This window comes from Hippopotamus amphibius, chromosome 2 (genome assembly GCF_030028045.1).
Source record: "Hippopotamus amphibius kiboko isolate mHipAmp2 chromosome 2, mHipAmp2.hap2, whole genome shotgun sequence".
Classification (NCBI taxonomy): domain Eukaryota; kingdom Metazoa; phylum Chordata; class Mammalia; order Artiodactyla; family Hippopotamidae; genus Hippopotamus; species Hippopotamus amphibius.
Window position 1 is genome coordinate 153364980 of NC_080187.1, and position 19952 is coordinate 153384931.

At 36.5% G+C, this 19952-nt stretch overlaps 1 protein-coding gene across 1 annotated transcript; it reads left to right on the forward strand.

Annotated features, from left to right (window-relative positions):
* Positions 1 to 5288: 5288 nt before the first annotated feature.
* On the forward strand, positions 5289 to 7313 carry FSCB (fibrous sheath CABYR binding protein). Its single transcript, XM_057720740.1, has one exon. It carries the CDS (start codon positions 5289 to 5291, stop codon positions 7311 to 7313), a length of 2025 nt encoding a protein of 674 aa, XP_057576723.1.
* The last annotated feature ends 12639 nt before the right edge of the window (positions 7314 to 19952 follow it).

The following is a 19952-nucleotide window of genomic DNA, read 5'->3' on the forward strand; positions in this document are numbered from 1 at the left end:
TCAAACCATAAGCACCTTGGGATGGGGAGGAGGAGCTTATGACTACTACAGCCCTTCCCTTAAGTGTTATACAAAATGTATTTACTTTTTGAAGATGTTACTAACAGGCTGTGGCAATATCTATTGCTTCTTTCCCCGTGCTTGATCAACTTCCTGAATACTTCTGCAAATTCACCGAAATCACTGGCTTCAGACTTGGAGTCATTGTTCTCATTCCTTGTACTTGGGTCATTCAAAGTCAAATTTCAACGTCTAACCTCAAAGTTCCTTGAATTCCTCAAACTTAGAGACTTGCACCTTATTTCTACTCCACTTATAACCTTGGCTTTATTGTAAGCCAACACTACTTTGCCTTTTTTTTTTTTTTTGTCTTAAATTATAGCTTCTCACCCTCTCACCACCTGTTCCTATCTTTTCCATTTTCTCGCTCCTTTGCTCCCTCTATGCTTGCTCATTGAGCTTCAGTCCCTAGTCCCTTTTATTTTTCCCTTATAAATCAGTTTATACCAGTATTCACTTCCTATCATATATGGCCTTAGGTTGTAGTTAACTCCTTTTTTCCTTTTCACTCTTTTGCTCCACTACCCTAGGAAACCCAAAAAACTTGCATCAATCAAACTCTTCTATGAATTTGTGCATATGTTTGCTGAACACAGTTGAAAAAAATTAAATGAATGTTGGCTATTGTGAATAATGCTGAAATGAACATGGGATTGTAGTCATCTCTTTGAGGTAGTGATTTCATTTCCTTTGGATATATCCAGAAATGAGATTACTGGGTCATATGGTAATTTTATTTTTAATTTCTTGAAGAACCTCAATATTATTTGTGTAATGGCTGTATCAGTTTACAATCCCACCAACAGTGGTATAATAGTTCCCTTTTCTCCGTATCCTCTGCAGCATTTGCTATCTCTTCTCTTTTTGAGAATAGACGTCCTAACAGGTATCAGGTAATGTCTCACTGTGCTTTTTATTTGCATTTTGCTGATGATAAGTGGTTTTTTAAAAAAATGTAGTGTAGTTGATTTACAATGTTGGATTAGTTACAGGTGTACAGCAAAGCGATTCAGTTTTACATATATATATATTCTTTTTCAGCTTCTTTTCTCTTATGGGTTATTACAAAATATTGAGTATAGTTCCCTGTGCTGTACAGTAGGTCCTGTTGTTTATCTATTTTATATATAATAGTGTGCATATGTTAATCCCAACCTCCTAATTTATCCCTTCCACTTTCCCCTTTGGTAACTGTAAGTTTGTTTTCTATGTCTGTAGGTCTGTTTCTGTTTTGTAAGTAAGTTCATTTGTATCTTTTTTTTTAATTCCACGTATAAGCAATATCATAGATTTGTCTTTGTCTAATTTAGTATGATAATCTCTAGTCCATCAATGTTGCTGCAAATGGCATTATTTCATTTTTTTTAATGGATGAGTAATATTCCATTGTATACATGTTGTGGCATATGGGCTTAGTTGCACCACAGCATGTGGGATCTTAGTTCCCCAACCAGGGATCAAACCCATGTCCCCTGCATTGCAAGGTGGGTCTTTACTGCTGGGCCACCAGGGAAGTCCCTGCAGCTGATTTTTGTATGTTGATTTTTTTATTCTGTAACTTTACTGAATTTTAAATTAGTTTTAACAGGTTTCTTTTTTTGGTGGCATCTTTAGGGTTTTATATATAAATTATGTCATCTGCAAACAGTCAGTTTTATTTTCTCTTTTCCAGTTTGAATGCTGTTTGTTTATTTTTCTTGCTTAATTGCTCTGGCTAGTACTTCTAGTACAATGCTGAGTAGAAGTGGTGAGAGTGAGCATCCTTATTTTTTTCCTGATATTAGAACAGCAACTTTAGCTTTTCACTGTTGTGTGTATTATTAGTTTCATGTATGGCCTTTATAATGTTGAGGTATTTTTCATCTATATATAATTTGTAGCTTGTTTTTATCATGGAAATAGGTTTTGTCAATTTCTTTTCTTAAATGCTTTTCTGCATCTGTTGAGATAATCATGTGATTTATTTTGTTAGTGTGATGTATCACATTTCTTGATTTGCAAATGTTGAACCATTCTTGTATTGCAGAGATAACTGCAATTTGATCATGGTGTATTATCCTTTTCACATGCTGTTGAATTCAGTTTGCTAATATTTTGTTAAGGATTTTTGCTTGTATGTTCATCAGGGATATTGGCCTGCAATTTTCATTTCCTATAGTGTCCTTGTCATGCTTTGGTGTTAGGGTGATGCTGGCTTCATAAAAATAAACTTGGCATTGTTCTCCTATCTTAAAAATGTTCATTGGATATGACAACTACAAGGTCACTGGTAATTTGCGTAAGAGCAATTTCAGACTTCATCTTATTTGATCTACTCAGTTTAGAACAAAGCAATATAGGTCACAGTTCAGATGTTTGGTCTATATTGATTTGAAATATCTCTGCTATCTCTAAATCATAGCTTTCAAAGTCATTATAATTATAAATGAAATTAAGTACCAGTCAGCAAATTTGTTTTTGGTAAAATTAAATGCATGTTATCAGACAGAGGCCTTTCAGCAAATTCTTCTGATTTTATGATTGTAGAAATAGACCAAATATTGTATGAAACTAAATGCCAAACCTGAATCAGAAATAAAGAAACTAGTCCTAGAGATTGAGAGAGTCAGAAGTACAGCTTGTGAGGTGGGAGTCAAAAACATGGGGCTCTGAAGTGTTGTATTGTTTTCCTAGGGCTGCCATAAGAAAATACCACAAACTAGGTTAAAACAATAGAAATGTATTCTAGTTCTAGAGGCTTAAAGCTCCCAAATCAAGGTGTTGGTAGGGTTATGCTCTCTCTGAAGCCTCTAAAGGAGGATCCTTCATTGCCTCTTCCAGTTTCTGGTAGTCCCAGGTGCTTCTTGGTTTGTGGTAGCATAACTCAAATCTCCATCTTCATATGGCCATCTTCCTTCTGTGTCTTTCTGTGTCCAAATTTCCTTCTTTTTAGGATACCATCTTACCCTGATTACATTTGCAAGGACCCTATTTCCAAATAAGGTCATATTTAGAGGTACTACAGGTTAGGACTTCAACATATCTTTTGGGGATACACAAATTGAACCCACAACAGATGTGAACCAAGTCAAGGGGAGAAAACTGAATCATGTGAGATTTCCTAAACACCAAACCCAAAATTGATCAGATACACTGAATAGTATAATTTTTGGTTAGATTAGCAAAACAGAAAGAGCATTTTGGATCTTAAAAAATATGATGAGAAATTGCTTTATGAAGTTTTTCAATTCTATTTGGAATATCAAGTAAATTTTTAATTGACTGATTATTTAGGAATGCCAATTTGCTTCTGTGAATAAGCTAGTGGCAACAGGCTGTTTACTATGATAGTTTGGTGTGTAATGAAGAAAGATCAAGTTCTTATTTCTTGGAGGGGAAAACAAAAATATCAAAGAATTGGAAATTGAGTTTATGTCTATGGAAAACTTGGCAAAATCTTATTTAAGTTGAAGCAGCAAAATTAATCCAGTACATGCACTGTTATATTAACCCAATTAAAGGCAATGTTGGTTTTGACATTTATTTCTTGTTATGAGTTGGCCCAAAATAGACTGAAGATACCACATAAAATGTCAGAAACTTGACTGCAAAATATGCATGCAATGTTTGACAGATACAATTACGAGGAACACCAGACCACAAAGAGGTTAATAGACAACCTAGTTTTAAAACTATAGCAGGTCTGATTAAAACCTATGTCAATATTTTTGTAAAGTGACTGTTGTTTTACTTTGCTTTATTAAATCTTAGAAAGATAAAACATAGTGGAGCAGAATAGACAAAAATGAAAGCAGAGCAAGTTGAGATGTAGGACAAGCAACATGGTTTCTAATCACATTCCTCCAATTACACCCAACAAATATTCACTGATCCCTGCATAGAGACAGAGGATGCTTAATGGAGCTAGATCAAAGAATGTGGACAGTGCTTATTTATTTGGCTAAGATTACCTAACTACGATTATGACTAATGCATGTTAAACAAGGGGAATTATTCAATGATGCTTTTATATTTCATAGGGACAGTAAAGCATAAAGAAATTTTAAAATATCCCTAGGTTAATAAAGTTATAATAATTGTTTAGGTATGTTTATTACATTGCCTCTTGCAACGCATTTTTAAAAGTCTATTTTCTCTTCTTTCATTTTCCTTAGACTAAAGGAATATGTTTTCACACATCTTTTGACCAATCTCCGTCTTTCTAGTAATATTTTTGTGTGATGTACGTGAAAATATTATTTATATTTTAAACCTATTATAGTTCCACTTACAGTCTGCTTAACTGGGATATCTCTTTTTCAAAGCTTCAATTAAAATTTTTCATCTTCATTGGGGAATTCAGTCCCATGTGGTTATTCAGCAGAGTATATAGTGACTGCATCAAAAATGCATTTTATTTCACTTGACATATATTTAGATTCAACATTCTTTTATTTGGCAAACTTTAGTTGGAACTATTTTCTGAAATAGTTGAAAATTAAAATATCTCAAGTTACTTGAGAAGACAAACTTGCCATATATATATATAGACACACATTGATAATAGGCTCTTGTGGTTACTGAATACTGACATAAGAAAGGACCTCAGAACTCAAGTTTTTCACACCATATTAACTTTCCCTCAAATTACATAAACATATATTGATAGAAAATTGTGACACATATGTTACCTGTTGTTTTCTCCAACAATTGAAAATAGGCTGCAGAATTCTAAATTCTGTATTATAACTGTCTTTGATAGTAGGATGAAATGAACAGAATTGAAACTTCAAAAGCATCAACTTCAACTACAAGAAAGCAGCATTACTGGAGTTTACTTCATATTTCTCTGCTGGACAAATGCTTTTTTCAACTTGATGTTTCAAGTAGTAGATCTCTCACTTGCAGCCAGTATCCACGAGTGTTTACCAGGTTAAAAAGTTCAGGGTATACCACTGACAGAACCTTGTAGGGACAACTGGCTGTGATGTCATAGACCCTTAGAGAAACTTCTAGAAGTTACATTTAGTCATACCAGAGACTAAATAGGAAATATGCTTACTAAGTGAGATGGGATCCAACAAGAGTGCAGTACAGAATGCAATAGTTTATGAATTACTTTTTTCTGAGGTAACTCAATAGAACAGCACTTAATGAGGAAGGCAAAGGCTTAACTATCTGGTACATTTGTCATTCTTGATGAGTAATTACTTGAAGATTAATAAGTTTGAAATCTACCAGTCTTAGAAATGGAAGAAAGTGATGAATCCGATCAGCCTGTCTCAGCAGGGAGGCAAGAAATTCGAAAGAGAAGACGACCCAGCCAGTCAATGGTAGATAAATCCCAGCAGACTGAAGTGACAGAGAAAAAGAAACACTTGTCTACACCACAATCTTCTGGCCCCAAAGCTACCCTTAGTATTGGTAATATTCCTGGAAGCAAATTCAACTATGAATGTCATAGAGTATCTTCTCAACTTCAGCAGACTTGGACGAAGAGAAAGCATGTACATGATATGACTGATAAATCTCTGCAGACAGAAACTACTGCAGAAGAGAAAAAAGAAATCAAGTCAGTTTGTGAAACTGTGATACCTGAAGAAAAGCCAGCTGCTGTTGGAGAAGCAGCCTCTGAATTTCCAGAGAGTGTTCAAGAAGTAGAAATTCTACCAAGCGGACACTCAGTTCAACTCAAAACAGACAGATCTCAGCAGACCAGTTGTACTGGAGACTGGACAATGATGAACATTCCTCAAACAGTAGACAAGGAACAGCAGACATGCTTTAGTGAGTCAGAAATAGTGGTTATTGCCTGGCCAAGTAATTCTTTTTCAAAGTCAAAGCAAGGTGCACAGAAACGCAAATCCTCAGGGAAGATTTTTGTTAGTGAACATACTGAATCTCAACCCACAACAAGTAGTAATGAAGAAATTAGGCTGCAAAGTATTAACAGAGCTTTATTTATTCCACCAACCAAAAATGATGCTCCATTACCTTTAGAAGATGAGAAAGGTGTTCCGGTTGAAGCACAGCCTCCTGCTGCAGAAGAGACCTCTGCTGAAGTGCAACTTCCACTAGCTGAGGAGATTAGTATAGAAGAGGTTACTGCTAAAGTTCAGCCTCCACCAGCTGAAGAGGCTCCTCTTGAAGTACAGTCTTCCCCAAATGAAGAGGCTCCTGGAGCTGAGGCCCCTGCTAAAGTAGAGCCTATACCAGCTGAAGAGGCTTTTTCAGAAGAGCCTCCTGTTGAAGTTCAGCCTCTAGCAGCTGAAGAGCCTCCTGTTGAAATACAGCCTTACCCAGCAGAAGAAGCTCCTGGAGATGAGGGCCCTGCTAGAGTAGAGCCCACCTCAGCTGAAGAGACTCTTTTAAAAGAGGCTCCAGCTGAAGCTGAGCCTCCACCAGCTGAGGTGGCCCATGCTGAACTTCATACTTCACCAGCTAAGAAGTCCCCTGCACAAGAGGTCCCAGAAGTTCAGTCTCCAACAGCTGAGGAGGCCCCTGGGGAAGAGGCCTCCACCAAAGTTCAGTCTCCACCAGCTGAGGATGCCCTTGCAGAAGAAGCCCCAGAAGTTCAGTCTCCACCAGCTGAGGAGGCCCCTGCAGAGGAGGCCTCTGCCAACATTCAGTCTCCACCTGCTGAGGAGGCACCTGTGGAAGAGGTCCCAGAAGCTCAGTCTCCACCAGCTGAGCAGGTCCCTCCAGAAGAGGCCTCTGCCAATGTTCAGTCTCCACCTGCTGAGGAGACCCCTGCCGAAGAGGCCTCTGCCAATGTTCAGTCTCCACCAGGTGAGGAGGCCCTTGCAGAAGAGTCTGCAGCTGAACTTCAACCTCTGCCAGCTGAAGAGGCTTCTGCAGAGGAAGCCGTTGCTGAACTTCAGCCTCTGCCAACTGAAGAAACTACTTCAGAAATGGTCTCTGTTGACAAACAGTCTTTACTAGCTAAAGAGTCCTTTATTACACAAATCTCTATAAAAGAAACCTCTGCCGAAGTTCTGCTTCCACCATCTGAGCAAACCCCTGCAGATGAGGCTCTGGTAGAGAATGTGTCTACGATATATGAGTCTCCCCAGGCAGCAGACGTCCCGGTGGTAAAATTAGAATCAGGGGTTTTGGAAGATAAGCCAGAATCTGAAGAGCCTTTAGAACAGCATACTGTTCCTGAAGATTCATCTGATACCAAGAATGAAGAGATTTCTATTAAAATAGAGGGTGTCCTCCATATAGAACTGCAACAGGAGCCTCCTCCTCAGCTGCAGTCAGGTCTTAAATAAGCTAGCAATCAGAAGCCAGGATGTTCTGGGAAGTACGTACTTTAGAAAAGGGTAGTTATTTGGAGGTAGCTTTGTGAAGAGGGAAATGAAAGGAAATCCTAGGATGTGGACTGCAGTTTGGAAAGTGAGCAATAAAAACTAGTGATTTAATATTACTGTGCTATTTTTATTCAAACCTAAAGTATATAAAAATATATTTTGAAATGAAGTAAGTTCATAATTGAAGTAATTAAAACGTCCTTTCTACACTAAAGCCTGTTGACAAGAGTAAAGTATTTTACCATAGCCATTTTTTTTCCTCTCTACATGTAGCTAGTAGTAGAAAAGGCATATTCTTTTCTGCAGTTCTCTCATCTACTTTAAATTACCTGAGTTTCAGTCACATATCTAAAGTTATGTTTTCTAAAGAGTGTTTTCTTTCTCCTTATTGTAATTCATCATATCTCTTATTCTCTTTCCATTTGATTCCTTCTGAGACAGCATTTCTTTCCTGTTTTCATTTCTAGTTTCTTGCACAATTTTACATTTCACTGTCTGGATAGGGACACATTTCCTTTGTAAAAATTTTCATTTCAATGAAGATAACTATGGATGAAGTATTTTAAAAGGTGTGTAATCATAAAAATATACTAAGATGGCCTTGAGGGCACATTCCTACTTAGTTTTTTTTTTTCCTTCCAGTTTTATTGAGATATAATTGACATACAGCACTGTATGAGTTTAAAGTGTACAGCATGGTGATCTGGCTTAAATACATCATGAAATGATTACCACAATAAATTTAGTGAACATCAGTCACCTCATACAGATATAAAATTTTAAAAAAGAAAAATTTTTCCTTGTGATGAGAACTCCTAGGGTTTCCTCTAACAACTTTCATAAATAATATACAGCAATATTATCTAATTATGTCATGTTGTACTTTATATCCCTAGTATTTATAATATAACTGGAAGTTTGTATCTTTTGACCACCTTCATTCAATGCTCCTTTGCCCCCATTTTAACTCTGATAACCAGAAATCTGAACTCTGTTTCTAGTCAGTTTGTGTGTTTGGTTGGGCAGCTTTGAAATATAATCGATTTACAAGTGTATGTTAGTTCTAGGTATAGAACATAGTGATTTGATATTTCTATACATTATAAAATGATCATCACGGTGAGTCTGGTTATCATCTGTCACCATACAAAGATATAATTATTGACTGTATACCCCACACTGTGCATTTCATATCAGTAACTCATTTATTTTATAACTGGAAGTTTGTATCTGTTAATCTCCCTCATCTATTTTTCTCATCCCGGTGATACTCTCCCCTCTGGCAACTACCTGTTTGTTCTCTGTATCTATGATTCAGTTTCTGTTTTGTTATGTTTGTTCATTTTTTAAAAAAATTCTTTTATTTTTAATTGAGATAGAGTTGGTGTACAATATTATATGTTTCAGATGTACAATATAGTGATTCACAATTTTTAAAGGTTGTAGTCAATTGATAGTTATTACAAAATATTGGCTATGTTCCCTGTGTTTTACCATATAAGCCTGTAGCTTATTTTATACATAGTAGTTTGTACATCTTAATCCCCCACTCTTATCTTGCCCCTCCACACTTCCTTCTCCCCACTGGTAACCAATAGGGTGTTATCAATATCTGTGAGTCTTCCTTTTTTGTTATGTTCACTAGTCTGTTTTATTTTTTAGATTCCACATTTAAGTGATCATACAGTTTTGTCTTTCCTTGTCTGACTTATTTCACTTTGCACAGTGCATTCCAAATCCATCTATGTTGCTGCAAATAGCAAAATTTAGTTATTTTTTATGTCTGAGTAGTACTCCATTGTATATGTATATACCATATCTTTATCCATTCATCTGTTGATGGACATTGAGGTTGCTTCCATATCTTGGTAATTATAAATACTGCTACTATGAAAATTGGGGTGCCTTTATCTTTTTGAATTAGTGTTTTTGTTTTTTCAGATATATACTCAGGAATGGAATGGCTGGATCATATGGTAGTTCTATTTGCAGTTTTTAAGAAACCTTCATAATGTTTTCCACAGTGGGTGCACCAATTTACATTCCTACCGACAGTATGCAATGGTTCTCTTTTCTCCACATTCTTGCCAACATTTGTTATTTGTATTCTTTTTGATGATAACCATTCTGACAGGTGTGAGGTGATATCTCAATGTGGTTTTGATTTGCATTTCCCTGATGATTAGAGATGTTGAGTATCTTTTCATGTGCCTGTTACCCATCTGCATGTCCTCTTAAAAAACGTCTACTCAGTTTTTCTGCCCATTTTTTAATTGGGTCATTTGTTTTTTTTTATGTTGAGTTTTATGAGCTGTTTATAATGTTGGATATTAACCCCTTATTGGTCGTTTCACTTGAAAATATTTTCTCCCAATCAGTAAGTTGTCTTTTCATTTCATCAGTGGTTTCCTTTGCTGTGCAAAAGTTTTTAAGGTTAATTAGGTCCCATTTGTTTATTTTTGCTTTTATTTCTTTTGCTTCAGGAGACAGATCCAGAAAATATATTGCTACAATTTATGTCAAAGAGTGTTCTGCCTATGTTTTCTTCTAGGAGATTTACAGTTTCTGATCTTACGTTCAGGTCTTTAATCCTTTTTTGAGTTTATTTTTTGTATGTGGTGATAGAGAATGTTCTAATTTCATTCTTTTACATGCATCTGTTCAGTTTTCCTAGAACCACTTCATCGAAGAGACTGTCTTTTCTCCATTGTATATTCTTGCCTCCTTTGTTGTAGATTAATTGACCATAAGTATGTGGATTTATTTCTGGGTTCTCCAATCTGTTCCATTGATCTGTGCATCTGTTTTTGTGCCAGTACCATACTGTTTTGATGACTGTAGCTTTGTAGTATAGTCTGAAATCGGGGCGCATGTTTCCTTCTGCTATGTTCTATTTTTTCTCAGAATTGTTTTAGCTATTTGAGGTCTTTTTTGTATCCATACAAATTTTAGCATTATTTGTTCTAGTTCAGTGAAAAATTCCCTTGGTATTTTGACAGGGGTTGCATTGAAACTTTAAATTGCCTTGGGTAGTATGGTCATTTTAACAATATTAATTCCCTCAATTTATGAGCATCTTTCACTATGTTTGTGTTATCTTTCATTTATTTTATCTGTGTCTTATAGTTTTCCAAGTATGGGTCTTTTACCTCCCTAGGAAGGTTTATGCCTAGATATTTTATTCTTTTTGATGCAACTGTAAATGAAATTGCTTCCTTAATTTCTCCTTCTGATAGTTCATTGTGAGTATGTAGAAATGCAGCAGATTTCTATATATTAATTTTGTATCCTGTCACTTTACTAGGTTCACTGATGAGCTCTAGTAGTTTTCTTGTGGTATCGTTAGTATTTTCTATGTATAGAATCATGTCATCTGCAAACAGTGACAATTTGGATTACTTCTATTTCTTTTTCCTATCTGATTACTATTGCTAGGACTTCCAATACTATGTTGAATAAAAGTGAGGAGAGTGAGCATCCTTGTTTATTTCCTGATATTAGAGGAAATGCATTTAGCTTTTCACCATTGAGTGTGATGTTATCTGCAGACTTGTGGTACATGGTCTTTATTGTGTTGAGGTATGTTCTCTCTATCTCTGCTTCCTTGAAAAAGTTTTTAACATGAATAGATGGTGAATTTTGTCTGAAGATGTTTTTACATATATTGAGATAATGATATGATATTTTTCCTTTAACTTGTTAATATGGTGTATTACATGGAGTGTTTTGTGACTATTGAACTATTCTTGCAACCTTAGGATAAATCTCCTATTTATTTTTAATTTCATTTCAACTTAGAATGTGATGAGTCCTTTGGAAGCCTGGCCTATGTTTTTTGTACTCTGAATGTTGATGAAGAGAAACTTATAATAAAGTTGGATTACTATAGAATAAGCTATTAACATTTTTATAGAGTAATTATGGATTATTTTAAGATGTCTGTTATTAAAGGACATCTTGGTTTCTATGGTTATGGCAACTTTTTGGAAAATATTTTGTCTAGCTTCAGTTCAGTTGCAATGTGCTAAAATATTGAGATGATTCTCTTAAATTTTTAAAATTTGGTTCCTGTATTTCTGTGTTCAGTGAAAACTCTAGATTGATGATTCCAAACCTTGTTATGTTTTCATATCCTTTAATTGTGGGATTTTTCTCATATTTCTTATTACCTCTATAACCAAGAGCATGGGATATTTTTAAGTGAGTTTCTCATAGTTTTATAAAATTTTTTTGTAAGCACACTCTTTTTTTTCATATTTGCCAGATTTGAGATTAAGAAACATTATTCTAGGCTGCTTGAATAAGGTTTGATTTTTGGTATTTCCAAGACCTTTTTCTTTTGTTATTTTGTTTTATTTTTTTGCAATAACACAATATTTATTTCCAAAAGAATTTTCATCTCCCACAGATTTACTTAGAATACCTAAGTGATATCACATTAGGAAATTACCATTTTAGCTGAAATTACTAATACTGTTTCTACTGTCAAGTGCTAAAAGAAAGGCTTTCCCATTATTTCCATATTTTGTCTACTGCTCTTTACTCATATCTTTCTTGATAAAGTAGTGAAGAAAGAGGCTGCAATACAGCCTAATTTTCTTTGCAGAATATTTCTGATTATCTGAACATTTCACTGACTGAAAGTACCTGATTTGCCTATCACAACATCAGATTCACTGTACCGTGGGAGGTGTGAATACACTCAGAGAGAATTGAAATTAGTTGTTGAGGATCTCGACTGAGATGCAAAGTTTCCTTGGTCCAGCTGGACACTGCCAATATATTAGAGATTGTATCTGTCTTGGTAACTAAATATGTTTTCAGTTTTCAGCATAATGTCTGGTATATTTGCTGAATCCATGAAATGTTTACCAGCCTGCTGATCTCTTGCATTTTCAGTCTCTGTACTTGTACTATGAGAACATGGAGATAGAATTAGTTATGATCCTGTCTTAGTATATATTTTTTTCCTTTTAAAAAAATTTTTATTTCATATTGAAGTAGAGTTGATTTACAATGTTGTATTAGTTCCCAGGTGTACAGCAAAGAGATTCAGTTATACATATACATATGTCTATTCTTTTTTTTTCAGATTCTTTTCCTATATACATTACTACAGAGTATTGAGGAGAGTTCCCTGTGCTATACAGTAGATATTTGCTGATTATCTATTTTTTATATGGTAGCGTGTATATGTTATTCTCTTACTCCTAACTTATTCCTCCCCCTTTCCTCTTTGGTAACTGTAAGTTTGTTTTCTAAGTTTGTGAATCTGTTTCAGTTTTGTAAGTAAGTTCATTTGTATCTTTTTTTAGATTCCACATGTAAGTGATATCATAGGATATTTGTCTTTCTCTGTCTGACTTCATTTAATATGATAATCTATATTATATCCATGTTGCTGCAATTGGCATTATTTCATTTTTTTTATGGCTGAGTAATGTTCCATTGTATATATGTGCCACATCTTCTTTATCCATTGACTAGGTAGCTGTGGGCTCAGGAAGACTTTAGGCTGCCTGTCTACTGATGGATGGGGCTGTGTTCCTGCCCTGTTGGTTGTTTGGCCTGAGGCATCCCAGCACTGGAGCCTACAGTGTGTAAGATGAGGCCAGATCTTGGTATCAAAATAGTGGCCTTCAGGAGAGCTCATGCCATTGATTACTCCCCAGGACATCTGCCACCAGTGTCTTAGTCCCCACAGTGAGTCACCGCTACCCCCTGCCTCCCCAAGAGATCCTGCAAGACCAGCAGGTAGGTCTGTCCCAGAGTCCCATGTAGTCATTGCTTTTGCCTGGGTCCTGGTGCACACAAGACCTTGTGTACACCCTCCAGGAGTAGAGTTTCTCTTTCCCCCAGTCCTGTGGAGTATCTGCAGTCAAGCCCCACTGGCCTTCAAAGCCAGCTACTCTGGGGGCTCATCCTCCTTCTCGATGCCAAAACCCTAGACTGGGGAGCCTGATGTGGGGCTCAGAACTCTCCTTCTTGTGGAAGAATCTCTATAATATAATTATCTTCCAGTTTGTGGGCCACAAACCTGGGGGGTATGGAATTTGATTGTATTGTGGATGTACCCCTACTACCATCCCATTGTGGCTTCTTCTTTGTCTTTGGATGTAGAATATCTTTTTTGGTAGATTCCAGTCTTTTTTGTCAATGGTTGTTCAGCAGTATGTTGTGATTTTGGTGTTTTTGTGAGGGGGAGAAGGTGAGCTCAAGTCCTTCTACTCCATCATCTTGTTTCCAAGGTTTTTTTTATTTTTTTATTTTCTGAAATACTGAAAATGCAATAATATTTTTGTTTTCTGAAATACTTAAAATCCAGTAATACTTATTCTTCTAAATTAGAAGAGTTTAAAATGTTTATGTTAGTGTTTCTGTTGTGGCTTCTTTCTTTCTTTTTTTTTTTTTTTCTTTTTAATTTTTTAATTTTTTTCCAGCTTTATTGAGAGAAAATTAACATATAACATTGAATAAGTTTAAGATGTACAATGTGATGATTTTAGGTATGCAAAATGTTACCATAATCAAGTCATTTTACATATCCTTCACTTCATATAATTACCATTTCTTACTGTTGTTTTTGTTATGGTGAGAACATTTAAGATCTACTGTACACCACACATTATTATTAACTACAGTCTCCAGTCTGTCCATTAGATCCCCAGAGTTTATAATCTTTTAACTGGAAATTTGTAACCTTTGACCCATGTCTCCTCATTTCCCTCACCCTCCAGCCCCTAACAACCACAGATCTACTGTTTCTATGACTGTGACATTTTTAGATTCCACATATAAGTGAAATCATACAATATTTTTCTTTCTCTTTCTGACTGACTTCACTTAGCATAGTGCTGTCAAGGTCATCTGTGTTGTCACAAAAAGCAGGATTTTCTTTTTTATGGCTGGATAGTATTCCATTCATTCATTCATTTATTGGCTGCGTTGGGTTTTTGTTGCCGCGTGTGGGCTTTCTCTAGTTGTTACAAGCAGGGGCTACTCTTCATTGCGTTGCACGGGCTTCTCATTGCAGCTGCTTTTCTTGTGGAGCACAGGCTCTAGGCATGTGGGCTTCAGTAGTTGCAGCACACAGACTCAGTAGTTGTGGCTTGCAGGCTCTAGAGCACATGCTCAGTAGTTGTGGCGCATGGGCATAGTTGCTCTGCAGCATGTGGAATCATCCTGGACCAGGGATAGAACTTGTGTGCCCTATATTGGCAAGCGGATTCTTAACCACTGCACCACCAGGGAAGTCCCCCATTCATCTTTTTTTGTTTTTTTTTTTTTTTGGGGGGGGTACACCAGGTTCAATCAACTGTTTTTGTACACATATCCCCATATTCCCTCCCTTCCTTGATGCCCCCCCCTCGAGTCCCCCCCCACCCTCCCTGCCCCAGTCCTCTAAGGCATCTTCCATCCTCGAGTTGGACTCCCTTTGTTATACAACAACTTCCCACTGACTATTTTACAGTTGGTAGTATATATATGTCTGTGCTACTCTCTCGCTTCTTCTCAGATTCCCCTTCACCCCCCGCCCCCTCCCATACCTCGAGTTCTCCAGTCCATTCTCTGTATCTGCTTCCTTGTTCTTGTCACTGAGTTCATCAGTACCATTTTTAGATTCCATATATATGAGTTAGCATACAATATTTGTCCTTCTCTTTCTGACTTACTTCACTCTGTATGACAGATTGTAGTTCTATCCACCTCATTACATATAGCTCCATCTCATCCCTTTTTATAGGTGAGTAATATTCCATTGTATATATATGCCACATCTTCTGTATCCATTCATTTGTTGATGGGCATTTAGGTTGCTTCCATGTCCTGGCTATTGTAAAGAGTGCTGCAAGAAACATGATGGTACAAGTTTCTTTTGGGATTATGGTTTTCTTTGGGTATATGCCCAGGAGTGGGATGACTGGATCATATGGTAGTTCTATTTGTAGTTTTTTAAGGAACCTCCAAATTGTTTTCCATAGTGGCTGTACCAACTTACAGTCCCACCAACAGTGCAGGAGAGTTCCCTTTTCTCCACACCCTCTCCAACATTTGTTGTTTCCAGACTTTGTGATGATGGCCATTCTGATCGGTGTGAGGTGATACCTCATTGTGGCTTTGACTTGCATTTCTCTGATGATTAGTGATGTTGAGCATCTTTTCATGTGTGTGTTGGTCATCTGTATGTCTTCTTTGGAGAAATGTCTATTTAGGTCTTCTGCCCATTTGTGGATTGGGTTATTTGCTTTTTTGGTATGAAGCTGCATGAGCTGTTTGTATATTTTGGAGGTTAATCCTTTGTCCATTGTTTCATAGGCAATTATTTTTTCCCATTCTGAGGGTTGCCTTCTTGTCTTGTTTATGGTTTCTTTTGCTGTGCAAAAGCTTTTAAGTTTCATGAGGTCCCATTTGTTTATTCTTGATTTTATTTCCATGATTCTAGGAGGTGGGTCCAAAAGGATGTTGCTTTGATGGATGTCATAGAGTGTTCTGCCTATGTTTTCCTCTAGGAGTTTGATAGTGTCTGGCCTTACATGTAGGTCTTTAATCCATTTGGAGTTTATTTTTGTGTATGGTGTTAGGAAGTGTTCTAATTTCATTCTTTTACATGTTGCTGTCCAATTTTCCCAGCACCACTTATTGAAGAGGCTGTCTTTTTTCCATTGTATACTCGTGCCTCCTTTGTCAAAGATAAGGTGCCCATATGTGTTTGGGCTTACTTCTGAGTTCTCTATTCGATTCCATTGATCTTCCTTTCTATTTTTGTGCCAGTACCATACTGTCTTGATCACTATGGCCTTGTAGTATAGTTTGAAGTCAGGAAGCCTGATTCCACCAACTCCATTTTTCCTTCTCAAGATTGCTTTGGCTATTCGGGGTCTTTTGCGTTTTCATACAAATCGTAAGATTTCTTGCTCTAGTTCTGTGAAAAATGCCATTGGTAATTTGATCGGGATTGCATTGAATCTGTAAATTGCTTTGGGTAGTACAGTCATTTTCACGATGTTGATTCTTCCAATCCAGGAACACGGTATGTCCCTCCATCTGTTTGTGTCATCTTTGATTTCTTTCATCAATGTCTTAAAGTTTTCTGCATACAGATCTTTTGCCTCCTTAGGCAGGTTTATTCCTAGGTATTTTATTCTTTTTGTTGCAATGGTGAATGGGAGAGTTTCCTTAATTTCTCTTTCTGCTCTTCCGTTGTTAGTGTATAGGAATGCAAGAGATTTCTGTGCATTCATTTTGTATCCTGCTACTTTACTAAACTCATCAATGAGTGCTAGCAGTTTTCTGGTAGAGTCTTTAGGGTTTTCTATATATAATATCATGTCATCTGCAAAGAGTGACAAATTGACTTCTTCTTTTCCAATTTGGATTCCTTTAATTTCTTTTTCTTCTCTGATTGCTGTGGCTAAAACTTCCAAAACTATGTTGAATAACAGTGGTGAGAGTGGACACCCTTGTCTTGTTCCTGTTCTTAGAGGGAATTCTTCCAGTTTTTCTCCATTGAGAACAATGTTGGCTTTTGGTTTGTCATATATGGCTTTTATGATGTTGAGGTAATTTCCTTCTATGCCCATTTTCTGGAGAGCTTTTATCATAAATGGATGTTGAACTTTGTCAAAAGCTTTTTCTGCATCTATTGAAATGATCATATGGTTTTTATCCTTCAATTTGTTGATATGATGTGTCACGTTGATTGATTTGCGTATATTGAAGAATCCTTGCATCCCAGGGATAAACCCCACTTGATTGTGGTGTATGATTTTTTTAATGTGCTGTTGCAGTCTGTTAGCTAGTATTTTGTTGAGGATTTTTGCATCTATATTCATCAGTGATATTGGTCTGTAGTTTTCTTTTTTTGTGACATCTTTGCCTGGTTTTGGTATCAGGGTGATGGTCGCCTCGTAGAATGAGTTTGGGAGTGCTCCGCCTTCTGCAATATTTTGGAAGAGTTTGAGAAGGATAGGTGTTAACTCTTCTCGAAATGTTTGATAGAATTCGCCTGTGAATCCATCTGGTCCTGGGCTTTTGTGTGTTGGGAGATTTTTAATCACTGCCTCAATTTCCGTACTTATGATTGGTTGTTCATCGTTTCTATTTCTTCCTGGTTCAGTCTTGGAAGATTGTATTTTTCTAAGAATGTATCCATTTGTTCCAGGTTATCCAATTGATTGGCATATAGTTGCTTGTAGTAGTCTCTCATGATGTTTTGTATTTCTGAGGTGTCCGTTGTGACTTCTCCTTTTTCATTTCTAATTCTGTTGATTTGCATCTTCTCCCTTTTTTTCTTGATGAGTCTGGCTAATGGTTTATCAATTTTGTTAATCTTCTCAAAGAACGAGCTTTTAGTTTCATTTATTTTTCTTATGGTTTCTTTCCTTTCTTTTTCATTTATTTCTGCTCTGATCTTTATGATTTCTTTCCTTCTGCTCACTTTGGGATTTCTTTGTTCTTCTTTCTCTAGTTGTTTGAGGTGTAAGGTTAGGTTGTTTATTCGATCATTTTCTTGTTTCTTAAGGTAGGACTGTATTGCTATAAACTTCCCTCTTAGAACTGCTTTTGCTGCGTCCCATAGGTTTTGGGTTGTTGTGTTTTCATTGTCATTTGTTTCTAGATATTTTTTGATTTCCTCTTTGATTTCTGTAGTGATTCCTTGGTTGTTTAAGAGTGAATTGTTTAGCCTCCATGTGTTTGTATTTTTTGCAGTTTTTTTCCTGTAATTGATATCTAGTCTCATGGCGTTGTGGTCTGGGAAGATGCTTGATATGATTTCAATTTTCTTGAATTTGCTGAGGTTTGATTTGTGACCCAAGATGTGATCTATCCTGGAAAATGTTCCGTGTGCACTTGAGAAGAAAGTGTAGTCTGTCGTTTTTGGATGGAATGTCCTATAAATATCAATGAAGTCGAGATGGTCTAATGTGTCATTTAAAGCTTGTGTGTCTTTATTTATTTTCTGTTTGGGTGATCTGTCCATTGGTGTAAGTGGGGTGTTCAAGTCTCCCACTATTATTGTGTTACTGTCGATGTCCCCTTTTATAGCTGTTAGCATTTGCCTTATGTATTGAGGTGCTCCTATATTGGGGGCATAGATATTTACCATTGTGATATGTTCTTTTTGGATGGATCCCTTGATCATTATGTAGTGCCCTTCCTTGTCTCTTTTAATAGTCTTTACTTTCAAGTCTATTTTGTCTGATATGAGTATTGCTACTCCAGCTTTCTTTTGACTTCCATTTGCATGGAATATCTTTTTCCATCCCTTCACTTTCAGTCTATATGTATCCCTTGGTCTGAAGTGGGTTTCTTGTAGGCAGCATATAGAAGGGTCTTGTTTTTGGATCCATTCAGCCAGTCTGTGTCTTTTGGTTGGAGCATTTAATCCATTTACATTTAAAGTGATTATTGACATGTGTGTTCCATATACCATTTTCTTACTTGTTTTGGGTTTGTATTTGTAGGTGTTTTCCTTTTCTTGTGTTTCCTACTTAGAGGAGTTCCTTTAGCACTTGTTGTAAGGCTGGTTTGGTGGTGCTGAATTCTCTTAACTTTTGCTTGTCTGGAAAGCTTTTGATTTCTCCCTCAAATCTGAATGAGATTCTTGCTGGGTAGAGTATTCTTGGCTGTAGGTTTCTCTCTTTCAGGACTTTCAGTATATCCTGCCATTCCCTTCTGGCCTGCAGAGTTTCTGTAGAAAGGTCAGCTGTTATTCTGATGGGTTTTCCCTTATATGTTGTTTGTTGCTTTTCTCTTGCTGCTTTTAATATTTTTTCTTTGTGTTTAGTTGTCGTTAGTTTGATTAATATGTGTCTTGGTGTATTTCTCCTTGGGTTTATTCTGTATGGGACTCTCTGTGCTTCTTGGACTTGGTGAATTATTTCCTTTCCCATGTTGGGGAAGTTTTCCACTAGAACCTCTTCAAATATTTTCTCAGACCCTTTCTTGTTTTCTTCTTCTTCTGGGATGCCTATAATTCAAATGTTGGTACGTTTAAGGTTATCACTGAGGTCTCTGAGGCTGTCTTCTATTCTTTTTATTTTTTTTTCTTTTTCCTGCTCTGTGGCATTTATTTCTCCCATTCTATCTTCCAACTCACTTATTCGTTCTTCTGCCTCAGTCATTCTGCTGGTTAGAGCATCTAGAGTATTTTTAATTTCAGTTATTTTGTTATCCATTGCTGTTTGTTTTTCTGAGTTCTTATGAACTGTTTCTTGTACTTTCTCTATTTTGTTATCGAGATTTTGTATCATTTTTACTCTCATTAGTCTAAATTCTTTTTCAGGCATTTTTCCTATTTCCTCCTCATTTATTTGGTCTTGTGGGTTTTTTTCCTGCTCCTTTGCCTGCGTGGGGTTTCTTTGTTTCCTCATGGTTGTCCAAGCTTTTAGGGTTGCTTGTCCTGGTGATAGAGGTGTTTATAGAAGACTGTCCAAGCCTCAGACTAATGTCCAAGTATTGGATTAAACGAATATTCAGTCTAGGAAACGCATACATGTATAAGACACACAATTATTGAATCCGTTAGGACATAAGGCTCTAGAAAGACCAGACGGAACCCCAGTGTGCTATCAGATATTCAAAGAGAAACCCAGCAGA

Excerpts from the sequence above, each read along its gene's own strand:
- FSCB (XM_057720740.1), top strand. The coding sequence starts at position 5,289 with ATGGAAGAAAGTGATGAATCCGATCAGCCTGTCTCAGCAGGGAGGCAA.